The sequence below is a fragment of the Dama dama genome, chromosome 30 (genome assembly GCF_033118175.1).
Source record: "Dama dama isolate Ldn47 chromosome 30, ASM3311817v1, whole genome shotgun sequence".
Classification (NCBI taxonomy): domain Eukaryota; kingdom Metazoa; phylum Chordata; class Mammalia; order Artiodactyla; family Cervidae; genus Dama; species Dama dama.
The window spans coordinates 23,058,789-23,078,086 of record NC_083710.1 but is presented as its reverse complement, the minus strand read 5'-3'; the positions used below and the strand labels follow the sequence as shown (position 1 = coordinate 23,078,086).

Below are 19,298 nucleotides of genomic sequence, written 5' to 3'. Positions count from 1 at the left end.
AGTCCTGTGTCCGCCCCTCAGCTCCGCCGTTTCTCACGGCGTGGTTTCCTGGCTCTTCTCCGCCCTGTCCCTCACCCTCACCCTCACCCTCACCCTCACCACAGGCTGCCTTTCAGAGCGGGTTACTCAGCGCTGTTCCGGAGGAGCAATGCCCGTTCCTCGGGAAGCCTGGGGCGGGGTGGGAAGGCTGGGGGAGCATGGGCTTTGGGGTCCAACAGGTGTGCTGGTGCGGCCGGCCCTGTCTTTTCCCACCTGTGAAATCCTTTCCTCCCTGGAAATCCTTTCTGTGACACAGAGAAGAAGGAAGAAGTATATGTGCCTTATGAAATATCGTGGTGGTTTAGTGACTCAGTCATGTCCGACCCTCTGCACCTCCATGGACTGGAGCCTCCCAGGCTCCTCTGTCCATGGAATTTTCCAGGCAAGGATATTGGAGCAGGTTGCCATTCCCTTTTCCAGGGGATCTTCCCAACCTAGGGAACAAACCCAGGTCTCCTGCATTGCAGGCGGATTGAACCACCAGGGTATGTGCATTAAATATGTGTGAGCAATTCAGGCTGAGGAGGCTTTGCAGAGCATATACAGAAAAAACACAATTCTCACTTCAGTGATTTCCCCCTTTACTGCTGCTGCTAAGTCACTTCAGTTGTGTCCGACTCTCTGCGATTCCGTGGACTGTAGCCTGCCGGGCTCCTCTGTCCATGGGGTTTCCCAGCCAAGAATACTAGGGTGGGTTGTCATGCCCTCCTCCAGGGGATCTTGCCAACCCAGGGATCGAACCTGAGTCTCCTGCATGAAAGGCAGATTCTTTACTGCTGAGCACCAGGGTAAATATTTATTCCATTGTTTACTCATACTTGTATTTTGCATTAAACTCTTTTGGCAGTGAAGACAAATAAAAAGCAAAATTATAAATATATATATATATATATATATATATTTTTAAGGGAGGGAGAAAGGAAACTTTCTTTCTGGGTTTCCTTATTGTGTTGGTCTCTTTAGGCTGCTGTAACAAAATGCCACACACTGGGTGGCTTATAAACAACCGAAATTTCTTTCTCACAGTTTTGGAGCCTGAAAGTCTGAGATCAGACCCAAATTTGAGATGTCTACCCCAAATTTATAGACATAAAGTATGGAACTAATATCTTCTTCAAATGGTTGTTGAAAGGATTAAATAGACTTTGTAATTTAGGGCAGGTCTTCTCACACTTGACTGTGCCCGGGAATCTCCATAAGTCTGGGCGAGGGTCTGACAGTCTACACAAACTCCCAGCTGGTGCCCGAGATGTGGTGCATGGACCATATATGAAAAGGATGTAGGGCATTGGGCACAGTGCCCGGAGCTTAGCAGAGTTCAGTAAATGTTCATTCTTCTTCTGTCCCTTTTGTGACCCCTCCTCACCATCCTTCTTACTTGGATTAAGTTTTAATTTTCATCCTATCCCTAAGTAATAATGTGATAATACACATGTCCAATAAAGATGAGCCTTGGAAGGTTTCAAATCTTAGAAGTAACTGCCTCAGCCAAGGAGAGTATATTCTTTAAAGGGGAGAAGTGGTTTTTAAGTCCTAAAGCAAACACTAAGCTGCCATGTTGTAGGAACAATAGAACTTGTGTGGCTGTGTGGTACCCGAACTTCTGAAAGGGCCAGCATGGTCCATTGTTAATGTCAGGCGACAGCCTGCCTGCTAGGACCAAATGGAATGGTTCCCTCGAATGGAAGTCGTCGCCTCATTAAGCGGATGACAGCTGGGCAGCATATATTTATGAAGTCAATAAAGCCTTGTCATTGAGGGGCTGTAGGAGGCTGAAGCAGCTGATCCTTCCAGAAACAATGACGTGCACTGTTGCCATGACATGGAAAACCAAGTCCGATTAGGCTGAGGTTTTATGAGTCAGATCAGTAAATGCTAATACAGTTTGACAGGATTTATGTATTGATTCTATTCTTACTCCTCTTTATTCTCCCACTCTTAATGCATTGCAGTTTTTCTGGCTCTTCATTCAAACGCATTTTTTTTTTTAACCTCGCAAATATGTTTAACTATAAATTCAGCCTTTACAAATACAAACACAAATTACAAAGAAGAAAATGTATGTTCTCTTTTATTTCTGTAAAGCCTTTAAAGGCTTATAAAAATTTTTCTTTAAGGGTGCAATGAGTAAATTGAGCATTCTTTACAAATTGGTCATTGAGTTATAAATAGCAGAAACTTGCCCAGCTCAAGCATGTTTTTAAAATCTGAACTTGGACTTGTAGCTGTCTCAAAGTCTATAAAATGCATTGTTAGAACTACATGTCTGGAACACATTAAGTGAAAAATGAGATGAGACCAGCCTTTTTTTTTTCCCCCCACTTCAAGGCATGTGAGATCTTAGTTCCTTGACCAGGAATTGAACATTGGAAATATGAAGTATTAACCACTGAACTGCTAAGGAAGTCTTGCCTTTGTTTCTTAATTTATTTGCCATTATTCATTTTAGCTTTTAAGTTGATTTTGTTAGCAGCTCAATTAGATGGTATAGTCCAGTCACATTTTAGAGCATTTAATATGAATTAAATGGTTTTTAAACCAAAATTCCTGATACATTGAACTTAAAATTTTTTAAGTCAGTAAACATTGTGGAATTGTCCTCACCACCCTCTAGGTTGGCAGTAAAAACTAACAGCAGGGAGAAAGTATTTTAAATATTTATAGCTATATAATAACATATACATGAAAAATATCCTGAAGGCTACTTTGGAACTCAAGCAATGATATCTCTGGGGGATGAGATTGGGGATCAGGACAGAAAGAGACTTTTACCTTTCACCTTACAGCTTTTTGTAAACTTTTTTAAACCTACAGCATGTAATAATTTTCAATAATTTTTAATAGTTAAAATGGTAAAGGTACACCACCAGAAAGGATGTCGGAAGAGTAAAGAAAAGTGTGATGGAAAGTCAGCATGCTGTGGGGGTTGGGAGCACGGATGTGGGGCAAGGACAGGTGAGTTGTAACAGGAAAAGAGCCCTTATCAGGGTGAGCCCTAGTGGTGAAGACCCAGGCTGCCAATACAGGAGGTGCAAGAGACGAGGGTTTGATCCCAGGGTCGGGACGATCCCCTGGAGGAAGGCACGGCAGTCCTCTGCAGTATTCTTGCCTGGGCAATCCCACGGACAGAGAAGCCTGGTGGGCTACAGTCCATGCAGTCACAAAGAGTCGGACGCGACTGAAGTGACTTAGCATGCACACACAGGGTGAGTGGAAGCCCACCCGGTGCAGCTTCTCTGCAGACTTAACTGGGCAACACGGAGAATTCACTCAGCGTGTCACCCGGAGCTGGGAAGACACGGGGGCTAGCATGTAGATGGCTGTTCACCAGAAGGGCACAGGTAATTTGAAAAGGGAGTGCAAACACCGAGAGTGTTTTCCCTTTCTTTTTGCGTTCATGGCCATTGGCTCTCCTTGCTTTTTATCCTTGTGTGTGTGTGTGTGTGTGTGTGTGTGTGTGTGTCGGTGTGTAGGACACGTTGGGGCTGGCAGAAGGTGAGCATGTTTGCCTGTGGTTTTTTGAGGCTCCGATAACTGGAGACTCACGACCCTGACAGTGGAAACAGCAGTTTGTCTGATATTAAAGGGCGTCTGAAGGGGAAAAGGACAGCGACCAGCTTACTGTGGCGTGCGTGCTGGGCCTGCACGTGGTGAGCCTCGACCCTCGTTGGTTCCCCTCCGCTGTGTGAGCCGAGGCTGATCCAGACCCGACCCCAGGCTGCCCGGGGTCCAGAGGGGACCCTGGCAGAGCCAAGCCCCCAGCAGGAGCCCCAGATGCTCCTGGTTGGCCCCGGGCCAGGGGGCCCTGCGTGTGTGTGAGAAGTGTGAGGGCAGAGGACCGCTGGGACCACGGGGTCCTGAGACGGGAATTCGGAAACGCAAGGGACAGCAGTTCACTTTTGACAAAGTGCTGTGTGTTGTTCAGTCAGTCGTGTCCAACTCTTTGCAGCCCCATGGACGGCAGCACGCCAGGCTTCCCTGTCCTTCACCATCTCCGGGAGTTTGCTCAAGTTCATGTCCAATGAGTCAGTGATGCTATCTAACCATGAGCAGTATGAAAAGGTGCTATATATTTATTTTTTTTTTAAGTATTTATTTATTTTATGTATTTGGCTGTACCTGGTCTTAGTTGTGGCACGTGAGATCTAGTTCCCTGACCAGGGATCAAATCTGGGCTCCCTGAGTTGGAAGCATGCAAAGTCCTAGCCCCTGGGACTAGAGGGGAAGTCCCATATATCTTTGTTTAAATTAAGCCTTACTGTGAAAATTTTCAAACATGCACAGATGTAGAGAGACTAGTGTAATGAGCAGGTTTGGTGTTTTCAAATTTTGCTGCACTTGCTTCATTTGTCACTTTTTTCTTTTTCTCCCTCCCTCCCTTTTCTTCCCCCTTCCTTTTTCTTTCATTATTCCTGAAGTATTTTCAAGGGAACCCAGACCTCCAGTCATGTTGCCCCTACATCCTGAGTGAGTTTCTCTGTAAAAATCCAGGTTGTGCTTCTTAGGGGGCAGGTGTCTGCCTCTCAGACAGTGGTAGGAATAATTGCACTTGCTCCGAAATTCTTGACGATGGCCTCAAGCCCAGCCAGTCAGTCAGGGAGTCTGCCCTGGTGGCTGCCGTGAGCTTGGCCTTCCCATGACTGATGACTTGTGGCAGGTGTGGGATGCATAGCCCCCTCCTACTTGAAAGGCTGGGGCTTAAAAGGCACTGACCCCACAACCCTCCATGGGGCCCCCTTCCTCCACGCCTGACCCTCACTGACAGGCACTCCGCCCAGGCCACTGCTCATGTACCTCATCAGTGAGGTCATTGGACCAAAGGCTTCCAGTCAGTAAGAGACTCTGCGAAAAGGTGAAGATCTAGCCTAACTCTGCTCATTGCTCTCATTCATTCAGTTCTTCATTCATCAAACATCTGTTGAGAGCTTTACTCTGTTGCTTTATATTGATGAGGGAGTTGAAACTCAGAGAGGTCAAGGTAGCAGGGAATATAAGAAATAAAATCTGCTATATTTTTTATTTTTTTGCTCAAGCTCACCCAGATCTCCAGCCTGCAGTGCAGGGCGCTTACCCCTCCACCTGTTCAGGCCCTCCTTCGCAGTTAAGCAACACCCTACTGATGGCCTTTGCTGCTTACCAAGCACCTTTCATCTGGTCCTTAAAATCTCCAGGTAGCTGTTGAGCTCAAACATGAATTTTAGTTCTGGCTGGCTAGTTCTTCACCATATATTATGATTAAAGACTTTCGGAGCTGATAACCTTCCAAGTTTATTTTGCAAGTTAGTATAAATTTCGTCTTCCAGAGCCTGGAAATAATTTTAACAGTGAAGAAAAAGTGCTTTATGGTTCATTTGATATAAAATATGAATTCATGGGAGGAAGTAAGTCTGTTTCCGTTCTCTAAAATTCTACAGGTAATTTTGGCTCTTGGCAAATAGTAACTAATGTTTCCAGTGACTTTGATCTTGATCTTAGATCCAGGTCCCCATCCTGCGTTTACCCACAGAATTGCTCCTGAGGAAGGAGCCAGACAGGATGTCAGGGTCCAGGTTTGCCGATGGCTCCAGCTGAAGAGGTTACTCGTGGAAGTCATGAGATCAACAGTCTAATTTTGGGAAGTCCTTTATCTCACACATAGGTGGACTGAGCCCCACAGAGGGTCATATTCAGCTCAGCCCCATTGCCCCTGCTGGCCAGTCCAGCAGATGTATTTTGTCTAGAAAGTTCCCCTGCCATGCCAGGGAGGTGATGTGGACTTCCTATGGCTCTGCTAAAAATAATTTTTAAAAATCAGCTGGTGAGAATAAGGAGCTATAAAGTAGACAGGGAGTACTTCTTGTTTAAAAACACTGTTTATCTTATGTGTAATTTTTTAAAATCTCCTTTAAGGAATAGGATTTTCATATATGCTCTGAGATAGACCACACTTACCTATTAGGTAACTTACAGAATGTTAGGGAAAGGGAAAGTAGGGCTCAGTGGTGAAGAATCCGCCTGCCAATGCAGGGACACCGGTTCGGTCCTTGATCCAAGAAGATTCCACTTTGCCGTGGAACAGCTAAGCCTGTGCGCCAGAGGTGCTGAGTCCACTCGCTGCAGCTTCCGAGGCCCGTGTGCCCCGAGCCTGTGGGCCGCCGCAAGCGAAACCTCTGCAGTGAGGAGCCCTCACGCCTCAGGAAAGAGGAGCTCCCGCTCGCTGGCAGCTGGAGAAAGCCTGAGCACAGCCATGATGACCCTGCACAGCCATAAACAAACACGTAAATAAATCTTTAAAAAAAAAGAAAAGAGAAACCAGCTTCAAGCCTCTGTTCAGCGAAGATTGGAATGTATAAGAAGCTATAAAATTATGTTAATGAGATGGGGAGAAAGTCGGGTTTCTTCTCTCAATTAGAGAAAAAGAAAGGCAATTACAAACTGTGGCATAAACAAAAATATCTTATAAGAAAGTCCTGGCCCAAAGTCGAAGGAAACTAAAGTGTAGCATGATTTTGAGAAATATATGAGTGTAAGAAAGAATATTCCATATGCCACATTCTTCTTAAGTGACAGAAATACTGATTTGTAGAGTAAGAAGTTGTGGCCTGTTGCAGTGAACACTTTATATAATTGCCATATTGTCAATAGAGCATTAATTGACTTTTCAGCTTTGAGAATCTACTTACAGATAAAATGGGGAAGATAAACACATTTACAGAATAAGAATGGAAATGCAATCAATCTCAGCAATGTACAAGCAAAGTGGACAGAGGCTGAGAGAAGTGGGGAGGAGGGGGAGAGAGCTTGTTGGGGGTTCTCATAAGCGCTTGATATCACAGAAGTCCATATACTGCACAGCACTGATGAAGGGAGGTTTGAAGCTGATTCCTGAAGTTACAAATTTGGGATAACTAACAGAAGAATTAAAGAGAATCCATGTAACTGTTAAAGGAGTTCAGGACACACCACTCCAAACTATGCCACTTTGGCACATTGATGATTTTGAACAGAAGGCACCTGAGGAACAGTAGATGCGGGAAGAGCACTCTGATCTTCCCTGTTTCTAGCTCAGATCAGGTCTTTGAATTTCCCTTGAGAAAGGTGCCCTCCCTTTACCAGGAGGAAAAGAACATTCATTTCACTGAGGACTGGGAGTCGGTGCTAAAATGGTCCTGTGCAAATAGCCTGACTCAAATAACCCTTGTCTTTCATTAGTTTCTCCCCGTGTATTTCCGGGTCACTTTCCCACAATTTACTGTCCTCAGCCCAAGACCCTTGTTCTCTCCACATCCCTGCAGTTACTGGTCTTTGGGTAAAAAGGCATATGAGTTTTGGGGCCTGACGGCTTATTCAGGTCATTTTCCTTTTGAAGATTCCCATGTACGTGTCAACATAGTAAATCAAATGTGTATGCTTTTGAAGTTTTTCCTCCCCTACTCTATCAAAAACTGGATGGAGGGAAGGGGAAAAGAAGAGCATAATATATAGAGTAATTTTTCATGATGGGCAGTTAATAGTGGGCCTTCCCCAGTAGCTCAGCTAGTAAAGAATCCACCTGCAATGCAGGGGACCCCGGTTAAATTCCTGGGTTGGGAAGATCCCCTGGAGAAGGGGTAGGCTACCCGCTCCCGTATTCTTGGGCTTCCCTGGTGGCTGAGACAGTAAAGAATCCGCCTGCAGTGTGGGAGACTGGGTTCGATCCCTGGGTAGGGAAGATCCCCTGGAGGAGGGCATGGCAACCCACTCCAGTATTCTTGCCTGGAGAATCCCTATGGACAGAGGAGCATGGGGTCGCAATGAGTAGGACATGACTGATTCACTAAGCCTAAAGAAGTAGTAATAGAAATAGTAATATAAGTATAAAGATAGTTGCCAGAACTACAGTTAGAAGTGGTTAAAACTGGTGGCCTCTGGGAGGTTGTACTAGAAGTGAGCTTAGGGTTTAGGCAGAGACACTGTTCTCATGTCATATAAGTGATTGTTTTGGTAAAAAGAAACAAACAAAAAAAAGTTGTATTGACTAGCAACAAAATTTGTTCAAAGGAGCAACATCATCAGGTATATTAGGGAATCCTAGTTAATCCAGTTTTTGAAATTTTAGGCAAAGAAACATGTCACTGATGAGGAAATGCTAAATATAATTGCAGAGATTTCCTTACTCAAAATATTAAATGTAGCCTATAAGCATTTTTAATTTTCCTAAGTTTGCCCTTATGCAGGAAGAAAGAACTAGTTCCTGCTCTGATAGTGATACTTAAATGCCACTTTTGTTAAGAGAGATCGTGGGGGTTTTTTTGAGGTGAGACGCAATGAAGTACTTTGAAGTACTTCTGGATTGATCCAGAATTTAGATCATTTACTATAACGTTTAGACTCTTTGACAAAATTTTCAGCTTACTTTTTTCCCCCCATCAGAACACAGCTCTGATTTTAGAATGCCAGTCACTGAAAACTAGCATTTACTATATAAACATTCACTCTGGATGTATCCATTTCCAAAGTCAGGGAGCCGGGCTCCAGGACCTCCCTCCACCCGTCCGCAAGCACTGGGATTGTGCGATGCGGGGCTGAGGGTGCCCGCCGGGACGTGTGCTCCTGAAGGCTGGGCAAGGGTGCTGCCCACACGGGGGGTGTATCTGCGGTGCTCTCCTGTGGGTCTGATGCTGAGTTAGAGCATGTTTTCTTTTTCTCTCTAGGAAGGCCCTTACGTCTACTTGTCTATGGTGGGAAGCATCACAGACTCAGATGCCTTGATCGCTTCCTTGTGTGAGTAAATGAGGGGTTAATTCCAAGTACGGCTGTCCATTAAATGAGTACCTGTGCCCCACGTTGTATGATTCTATTTGCATGAAATGTCCAGAAGAGACAAATCTATGGAGACAGATGACAGATTAGTGGGTGCCTGGGGGTGCAGGAAGGGAGTGGAATATAGGCCAGTAATGGGGAGTGACTGACAGTGGGTACAGATTGCTTTTGGGAAGTAGAAACTAATGTAAAGTGAGATTGTGGTAATTCAAATCTGGGAATGTATTAAAACTTGTTGAATTATACACTTTAAACAGATTTAAGAAAAAACAGACCTGGCACATGAATTATATCTCAATAAAGCTATATTTTAAAATGTTTGCAGTGAGTGCAGATTGAGGGGTGTGCAGTATTTAAACTGGGTCTTTTCCATACTTTTAACATTTATTTGTGTATATATGTATGTGTATATATTGTACGGGCTTCCTAGGTGTCTCAGATGGTAAAGAATCTGCCTGCAGTGCAGGAGACCTGGGTTCAATCCCTGGGTCAGGAAGATCCCCTAGAGAAGGGCATGACAACCCACTCCAGGATTCTTGCCTGGAGCATTCCATGGACAGAGGAGCCTGGTGGGCTACAGTTACATATACATATTCTTGTAGATAATTTCCAGAACTCTTCCTGCTCTACAGAGATATTAACTAGTTTTCCTTAGTGATCCAATGGTCAAGAATCCACCTTCCAATGCAGGGGACGCAGGTCCGATGCCTGGTTGGGGAACAAGATCCCATATGCCTCAGAGCAACTAAGCCCGTGTGCTATAACACAGACCCAGCATGGCCAAACTAAAGGACAGAGATTGCTTGGGATTCTTGTTAAAATGCAGATTCTGGTTCAGAGGATCTGGGATGAGGCCGCCTAGATATTGATCTGTGGACTGCCCTTTGATTCACCAGGATGTAGAACTTGTTAAAGATGGTAAAGAAGACTTTATTCCACAGAGACCACGCCAGTGGGAGATTGGCTCAACCCTTCATACAGGGGCTGGTGTTCATGCTCAGTCACTCAGTCGTGTCCGACTCTTTGCAACCCCATGGACTGTAGCCCGCCAGGCTGCTCTGTCCCTGGGACGCTCCAGGCCAGAACACTGGCATGGGCTGCTATGCCCTCTTCCAGGGCATCTTCCCAACCCAAGGATTGAATTCTTGTGTCTTACATCTCCTGTATTGGCAGGCAGGTTCTTTCCCACTAGTTCCACCTGGGAAGCCCCAAAATGGAATTCTTCAGGCGAGAATACTGGCGTGGGTTGCCGTTTTCTTCTCCAGCGGATCTTCCCAACCCAGGGATTGAACCCGGGTCTCCTGCATCACAGGCAGTTTCTTTACCTTCTGAGCCACCAGGGAAGCCCTAAATACAAGGACAGGTGGAGATTTATAGGCTAGAAACAGGGTCAGAGTCAGTGGATGGAAAATTATTAAGAAGAAACATCAAGGCTGAGGGACTCATGATTGACTCAACAGGATTTTTGCTGAAGGCAAGCCAGGGCATTGATGTAAAGGGTGGGGGGGTGAGGAATTAGGTTAGATATCAAGAGTGATTGGAAATCTACACTCCGTGTTTATAGCAGCAATATCTATTATACAACAGCCAAGACATGGAAACAAACTAAGGGTCCATGGACAGATGAGTGGATAAACAACTTGCATTGTATTTATCCAATTCTTTGCAACCCCATGGACTGTAGCCCGCCAGGCTCCTCTGTCAATGGATTTCTCCAGGCAGAAATACTGGAGTGGGTTGCCATTTCCCTTCTGCAGGGGATCTTCCCTTCCCATGGATCGAACCTGGGTCTCCTGCATTGCAGGTGGATTCTTTACCACTTGAGCCACCAAGGAAGCAGAATATTATTCATCCATAAAAAGAAGGAAATCCTGCTGTTTGTGATGACATAGATGGACTTTGAAGAACATTGTGCCAAATGATAGAAGCCAGACAGAAAAAAATGAAAACTATAATATCTCATTTATATATGGAATTTGAAAAACCAAAACTCATTTTAGAGAAGGATCAGATTTGTGGTTGCCAGATGCAGGGGCTGGGGAGTAGAGGAATTAGATGAAGATGTTCAAAAGGTACAGACCTCTAATTGTATAATAAATTCTTACTAGGGATGTAATGTATGACAGTCAATGCAATTAACACTGCCGTATGGTATTTTTAAAGCTGTTGAGAGAATAAATCACTCAAGTTACTCAGCAGGATTCTTGGGCCAAGCCCAGAACCCAAGGTGCTGGGGCCTTTTGGAGAAAGGGTTTCAGAGGAGGCTGACCTGAGTTTGGTTAAGAAAAAGAATTGCCGCCCCTCGCGTCCTCATCTCTGCTCTGTGGCAAAGGCCACGGCCGTGGCTCAGCCCCTGGTTGCCGCCTCCAGCTCTTCCTGTGCCTCTTTCTCTAAACCTCTGCCCGAGCCTGGCGGTCAGTCACAGGATAAAGGACGAGGATCACATGAGGTTTATCAGTGCTCTGCTTGTCCTTTCCCTCCCTTTATAGGCATTTAACCTGCAAACAGATGGTCAAAGTTAAGCGGTAGATGAGATGCCAGAGGTTTGATACACTGGGGCGGGCAGATAGCAAGACCTGCTTCCCCTTCCCGCCCCGCCTTCCTCTCCAGCATTGATGCTGCCCCCGCTGCTCCGCCGGCCCCCACTTTCACAAACACACGCTGTCACACACACACACAGACACGCTGCCTTCTTCAACTTTGCTGAATTGCCTGTAGTTTCAGACACACCAAGCGCTCTCACCCCTAGGCTTTTGCTCAAACTTTTCCCCTGAAGCACCTCTCCCTCCCCTAGTTCAGGGCTCGCCTCCTGTGATTTAAGACCTGAGCTTTCTTTTGTTTCCCCATGAAATGAACTTTATTTCTGTAATTTGGATTATTTCTTAGCACAAGTTCCAGGAGAGGCCATCTGATTTAGGGAGTGAGAGCTGTGTCAGTTCATACACCCTTCCCCACGGAGGGGGCAGCGGACACACCACACGAGGGTCTGTGTGGGGCTCGTGTTAAGTGACCCCCTCCTCTAACTGGCCCTTGAGACTGGACCGGGTACCTTTTGGGACAGAAGTGAATGGTGGGCTGGCCACTGATCTCGTGGTGCTTATCCTCACTTCATCGCTCTGATTGCTGGCGGTCGGACAGCATCTCCGACTCGGTGGACACGAGTGTGAGCAAACTCCGGGAGATGGTGAAGGGACAGGGAAGCCTGGCGTGCTGCAGCCCGGAGGGTCACAAAGAGTCAAACACAACTGAGCAACTAAACACCAACAATGGAAGGTCTGAGTGTAAGAGAAGAGCCTGCGATTAAGATCCAGGATTGCGTGTGCCTTGACTCCTGGTAGAATCCAGAGGTCCTCCAACGCCCTAAGTGCCCAGCCCCTCCCCACCCTGCTTGCCTATATGACGAAGTCTAGACAAGCAGCCCACCCGCATGCCCTCTGGCCTCGCGGACCAGCATGGTGCCTGTATATCCCTAAGGAGCCGCTTCAGTGCCCTGCCAGCCCTCAGAATCACTCCAGCAGGCCGGCCACATCGCCCGTGGGAACGGGTCACCCACCCTGGTGTTACTGCAGAGCCCGGCCCCAGAGGCCGGGGTGGCCCTGCTCCCTCCCCTGCAGGGTGAAGAGGAGATGATCAGAACCCCTCATCTGCTGGTCTGTGCGGTGCCTTCCCTCCCTGGCCCCATTCTCTGTCCCCGTCACTTACTGCGTGGTTTGACCTCGCTATAGCATGAGCCACCAGCAGGCAGACTTTGTGTTCTGTGCTAGGCATTCTTGAAGTCTAGCACAGAGGCGTCTATATGCTACAAAAAAATTGTTGAATTAAAAAATGAAATGGGGGACTTCCCTGGTGGTCCAGTGGCTAAGACGCCCCGCTCCTGATGCCCCGGGTTCAATCCCTGGTCAGGGAACTAGATCCCACATGCCGCAGTTAAGAGTTCTCATGCCGCTCCTAAAGATCCCACATGCTGCAACAAAGGCTGAAGATCCCTTGTGCCACAGCTAAGACCCAGCACAGCCAAATAAATAATTTTTTTTTTTTAATGAATGAATAGGGTTATTTTTGTGAATGTCTGAATACCCACTAATCTCTCTGTTCCCGAAGCACTGACCTTTCACTCGTGATATTTTCTTAGCTTTCTGGGTACACTAGATGCTGTATTCCACCTATTGTGTGTGTTTAAATTTAGAGGGAAAACTTTTACTTTCACTGTTAGTTGTTTTCCAGTGAGGTCACGGCTGGCAGTCAGCTAAGGACAGGCTGGACGACTCTGCCGGTTGTGTCTGGCCTCTCACAGAGTCTCTGCTCACATGTGTCCCTGTGTTATCTCATTTAACAGCTCACTCTGTTTACTGGCCTGTCCTTTCCCTGAGGACAGCCTTTCATCAGAAACCTCTGTCCCCAGCCCCAGAGGGACCCTAACTCTAACCATTAAGAGACTGTTGTTTTGTGCTGTTCAGACCAATCAATCAGATCTTGTAGCTAATTTTGGACCATTCATAGCTTTCCTAAGTTTTGTGAGAACTGTAGTTAAAGGAAGCAAAGAAGTGGGGGCTTTGGGTCCCCCCCACACACACATTGGTTATTTGAGATCTTAGGACCAGCAGGTATTACTTTGGTAAACAGAAAACGAAAGAGATAAAGACAGAGAGAGAGGAGGCAGAGAAGGAGGGAAGGAAATATGACTTCATGCAAGGCCCTCGGTCCAGCACTAAAAAGTCTTGTCTGACCTCATGGTGCTTTCTGGAAGAAACCATCCCGATAATGGGGTCTGAAAAGATTTCTTAGTGCACACCTACTCCTGGGTCAACACAGCTGAGGCTTTTGTGGTGGCTGTTGTTAGTGAATACCGTGTCTGGGGCAGACTGAAATGCCTGCTTTGTCCATTTCAGATTCATTCTGCAGTCCAGGCTGTGTGGCTCCCCTCCCCTCCTTGCTGGCCCCTCAACACTCAATTCCTTTTCAGTTATTAATAAACGTGTTTTTATAAACATTTCCTGAACAGTAATTTTCCTACATCTGACTCATACAGACTTTATATTGAAATTATGAAGTTAGGAATTATAATGCATCTACCAAGATAATTATGAAAGATTATCTTTGCAAAGTCTGACTGTGTCAAATTAATTTAGAATTCTGCTGCTTATGATGAAAAAGGAGGAGGTGAAGAAGCCACACCTGTGAAAGCACTTTGGAAAATGCAAATCATTTTACAAATATAACGTGATGTTGTTATCATTACTTGTGTCCAATGGTAATGTGTTTTTGTCTCAAGACCCCTCTTTCCTTCCACTAAGGCATCATGAAGACTATAGAGAGAATGGCAGTTCAGTTATTCTTTGTATCTCCTCCAAATGGGGTGGGGGGGGGGGGGGAGGAAAAAGGTCATTTCCACCAACTGTCATAAAAATAATTGCCAGATGAGTAACAAAGTGTATTTTGTTTTTAGGGAAAGAATATGGCAAAGCTGATGCAAGATGGCTTTATTTTGATCCAACCATCGTGTCTGTGGAAATTCTGACCGTCGTCCTGGGTGGATCTCTGGCACTGGTCCTCGTTTATGCCATCATCAAAGAGAAACATTATCGGTAAGTGCTCTCCCATCCAGCTGGAAAGAGGAGAAACACCAGCTGTCCCGATGCCAAGGGGACTTGTGGAGTGGATAACGACCACCGTTCTCTGTTAGACAAAAAGTGAAGTAGACGAAAATAATTTGATGATAGTTTAATTTCGGATCGGTCAAAATAAGAAACACCAGAAATATGATGGTAGTGACAACCTCGATACTGTATAGACAAGCACAGTGTTAGCAGCTTTGGGTGATTTGCCACCAGTACTGTGGAAAATCAAAGGGTAGTTATTTTCATCCTTTGCCCCCAAATCATTGTAGAAACTCCTCTTCCACGTGCTGCAAAGAGAAGTCTCCTATGTAATTCTGAGGTGGACATGCAAGATAAATAAGTCTTTTCAGAAGCAGCTTGTATAGGGTATGAGGAAGGCAGAAGAGTGAGGAGATGGAGGAGAAAGACAGCAGATTAACCATCCATCAGTCAGGCCCTGAAACTTTGAACTCTGCTCCCTCCCTCTGTTTCCTTCCTCTCCTTCTTAGGGACAGAGTGATCTGGGACGAACAGATTGCTTTCCTGGGAATGATTCCCAGGGAATGGTTTTAGACTCATGTCAGCTGGGTACAGTGGCATTCCATTTTCCACCATCTTGGATCAAAAAAGTCTGTGTAAAACTTCATCATGAAATTTCAAACTTGAAAGAGACCTCAAAAGTCATTTAATCCACTTGCCCCCACCCAATTTTACATAGAGAGTTGGTAGGAAAAGTTTTCTCCTGGGTCCCTTGTTGTTGTTCAGTCGATCAGTTGTGTCTGACTCTTTGTGACCCCATGAACTGCAGCCCGCCAGGCTTCCCTGTCCTTCACCATCTCCTGGAGCTTGCTCCTGGGTGCCTTACATGTCCTTGACTCCATGATCGTGGCTGTGGATTTGCTACATTTACCCATGTGTTTATTATTTCAAACATTTTCACACATTTTCATTGCTGAATATGTACCAGGCACAGTGCTTTATCTACATATCTCATTTAATCTCCACAATATTACTCGAGGTTGTTGTTGTTTAGTTGCTAAGTCATGTCCGACTCTACACACCCCATGGACTGTAGCCCGCCAGGCCTCCTCTGTCTATGGGATTTTCCAGGCAACAATATTGGAGCGAGTTGCTACGCCCTCCTCCAGGGGATCTTCCCGACCCAGGGATCGAACCCAAGTCTCCTGCATTGTCAGGTGAATTTTTTACCACCCAGCCACCAGTGAAGCATTATTCAAGGAAAGGACTATTATTAGCCCTTTTCCAACAGGTGAGATTGGAGCTCATAGATTCACATCCAGGTCTCTCTTTTGTGACTTCACTAAACCTTGCAAGGGATAGGACTGGATACCCAAGAGACCTTCTTTAACTCCGAGCATAATTTAGAGAGGGTACTGTTGCTTCTCCGAGGAAAGTGTCGCTTCGTTGGGTCCGACTCTTTGTGACCCCATGGACTGTAGCCTCCCAATTTCTCTGCCTGTGGGATTCTCCAGGCAAGAATACCGGAGTGGGTTGCCATTTTCTTCTCCAAAGGAAAATGAAAGCATGGGTCTTCATCAGTTATCAGCTTGCCCCATCGAGGGAGCTCTATATGGAACCTGAGGTCCCACTTCAGGGAGGTGTTCTGCTGCGGGAGATGATGTTGGTGCAGCTGGTAGTTTCATCCCTGTCTCTCTTTCTCTCTAACAGGCATTTCGTACAGATTACCCTGTGCGTGTGTGAATTGTATGGCGGGTGGATGACCTTCTGCCCAGACTGGCTTATGGGAAGCCCCAACCTCAACACCAACAGTTGGCTCTACTTTTGGGTCTATCTGGTATTTTTCAATGGTGTTTGGGTTCTGATCCCAGGACTGTTACTGTGGCAGTCATGGGTAGAACTCAAGAAAATGCATCACAGAGGATCTAATTCACGCAAAAAGTTTCAGTGAATTTTCAAAGTCATAAACACTGTCAGCTTGCTTTATGAGAATGAATCCTTTTTGTTGGGCCAAAATGTAATGCATTCCAGTCTGTGCTTTTCTTTTTTTATTGTCATTTTTGAACAACCTAATTGATTTCAGTGGAATCAATTTCAAATGGACTGTAAGGTTGACGAGTTTTTGCTGTTGTTGTTTTTTCCAATTAAGTGGCAATACAGGGAACAGAATAAATTTTAAACAGAATAAAGCACATTTAATTATATCCTTTTATGACTAACATTAATTTTTCTACATTAATAAAGCCAATTATCATGAAATACCATAGGGCATGTTATATTAATTTTTTATTTCAAAGAACTTATTGTTGCTTCAACTTCTGATCTTCCCACCAGTCTTTTGGTTACCGAAGTGAAACCAGAAATGAAATGAATGCTTCTGTTTTGCATTTGTACTGTATCAAATTTGTGAAGCCACCAAAAAAATATGACAGTAGAAGGAATTTGTGAGTGGGTTAACTCCTCATGGGTGAACACTGGGGTTTCACCAACAGCTGATTAATTTATATCTGTTCTCTTGCAAGGAGGAAGATTTGAAATACCTTACAAAAATACGATTAAAAAGTAAATCAGGAAATGGGAACATAGGGAAAGTAAGAGTGAGAAATAATAAGATGAAGGTAAAGTTAGTATGCAGAAAGGCATGCCATGATGTTAGTATGCAGAAAGGCATGTAATTGATATAAGTGACACATAAATTTGACATTTACCTTCATTACCAAGAGGGAAATACAGCCACACGCTGTTGCAGGAAACACTTGTTTGGGCAGATGTTGTAGCAGGTCTGTCGGAGGTGGGGAGCGGGTACTCACCTTAACTCGTTCAACACCTGCGTTTCGTATAGCCGCTCAGCTCGGGTGTGTTCTCTGCCTAGGACGATGGCCTGGCACAGACACACACCAGGCCCTGGTTGGTCACGGTGGACGCTGTCACTCAGCTCAGCCTTCGTTCCTCTCGGTCTAGGTCTCCCCTGAGCCTGCAGAGAGCTGCAGTCATAGTCCTGGGTGCCACGTTGGTTCCACCTTTCGAGGTATTTGTGAGAGGTTTGACGGGTGAAAGCATGAAGACCGTGTTCAGCTGTCCTTTGCGTCGTCGTTTCTCTGCTCTCCGGTGACAGGGAATGTCTGTGGCTGTGGAGATGTGAGGGTTTGGGGCGTTAGCACATCAAGCGTTCAGCTTTGTGGGCAGCGAGAGGCAGTTGTGGTTGGGGCAGTGGGAACAGAGGCCAGTGGTGGCCTCAGTGGTAATGCCTTCCTTGGGAGGGGCCGCCCTGTGCTCCTCTGGGAGCCCTTTCTAGAAGTTTAGCCAAGCACCTGCTCTTGCTGTCCTCCAGTAAGATTCCCGTATTCAGTTCTCCTGCTTAAAATACCTAGAGTAATTGCTGTTTTCTGTGCTTATATCTTGAATGATACTTGACTACGATATTTGTTGAATACTGAATGAATATGGGCAAGTAAGCTTGAGGAATATTATATTAGCACATTAAAGACTTTAGAAGTTCTGCAGTAAAGAAGCGAGATTAGTTTGTTAAGCCTAACTTTCCCCAACATATATCAGACTACTTTAACAAGTAGGATGGTGTTTTATGGAACATCAGGTAGGGGGAAGCTCTGAGTAACAGAGTCCAATTTTTATGGGATTAAAAACAAACCAGTAAATAATTAAAGTAGCATTTTAAAAAATGTCATTTGCTATCGCATTCTAATATTTAGAGGAAAACAGAAAGATATTCAAGTCTTACACAGAAAACAAAGACAACTATAAAACACTGAGAGAAGTTAAATAAGACCTAAATAAGCAAGAGAGATATGTCATGTTCATGGATTGGAAGGCTCAATATTGTAAAGAAGTCAGTTCTCCCCAGATTGATCTATAGAGTCCATGTAATCCCAATTAATTAAATCCCAACAGATTTATCTATTTGCCATTTTTTAAATGATAAGTTGATTTTAAGATATCTTATGGCAATGCAAAGGGCCAAGAAGGCTAAGACAAGGCTGTGAGAGCTCAGAGCTGGAGGACTTACTCTACCAGACATTAAGTCTTAGTAAAAAGCTGCAGTAATTACGGCAAGGTAGAGTTGGTACAGGAAAACCAGTGAGTAGATAGACCAACGAAGCAGACTGGAGAGACCAGAATCAGACCTTCCTGTGTGGACTCTGGATTTAGGATGAAGGTATCGCTGCAGAGCAATGGGGAAAAGATAGTCTTCTCAGTAAATGGTGCTGGGCCAGTTGCATATCCATGCAGGGAATATGAATTTTGATCCTTACCTCACACCATGCATAATATCAACTCCAGGGGAATTGTTGATTTTAATATGAAAGGCAAATAATAAAGCTTCAAGAAGGAAAAATAGGAGAATACATCCTTTAAAAGGATTCAAAACCAGCAATAAGTTTGACTACTTTAAAATCAAGTATTGATACTTTCAATCATCAAAATCCACCATTAAGAGAAAAAAAAGGAAGCCAGAAGGTGGAAGACATTTGTAGTACATATAGCTGACAGAAGACCTATCCCAATGAGTAAATCAATTAGACAAAGACATGCAATTTAATAGAGAAAAGTTGATGAGATAATCTGACTAAATACTTCACAGAAGAGAAGGGATTCGGGGGAATGATAATTAAGGCCACAAGATGCTGCTGTGTGCTGCTGGGGTTAGTCACTCTGTCGTGTCTGACTCTTTTCAGCCCCATGGACTGTAGCCCACCAGGCTCCTCTGTCCATGGGGATTCTCCAGGCAAGGATACTGGAATGGGTTGCCATGCCCTCCTCCAGGGGATCTTCCCAACCCAGGGCTCAAACCCAGGTCTCAAACACATTGCAGCCGCATTTTTTACCTACTGAGCTACCAGAGACCTGTTAAAATGGCTAAAAATGAAAAGACTGACAGTGATG

General features: G+C 45.1%; 1 protein-coding gene across 1 annotated transcript in view; it reads left to right on the top strand.

Moving 5' to 3' along the window:
* EBPL (EBP like) overlaps positions 1 to 16,658 on the top strand; it is a 28,821-nt gene extending 12,163 nt beyond the window's left edge. Inside the window, exons 2-4 of the mRNA XM_061133294.1 lie at positions 8,712 to 8,781; positions 14,267 to 14,405; positions 16,107 to 16,658. Coding sequence (XP_060989277.1) covers positions 8,712 to 8,781; positions 14,267 to 14,405; positions 16,107 to 16,347 — 450 coding nt within the window. The 3' untranslated portion in view covers positions 16,348 to 16,658. The remainder of the gene's footprint in view (positions 1 to 8,711; positions 8,782 to 14,266; positions 14,406 to 16,106) is intronic.
* Positions 16,659 to 19,298: the final 2,640 nt, after the last annotated feature.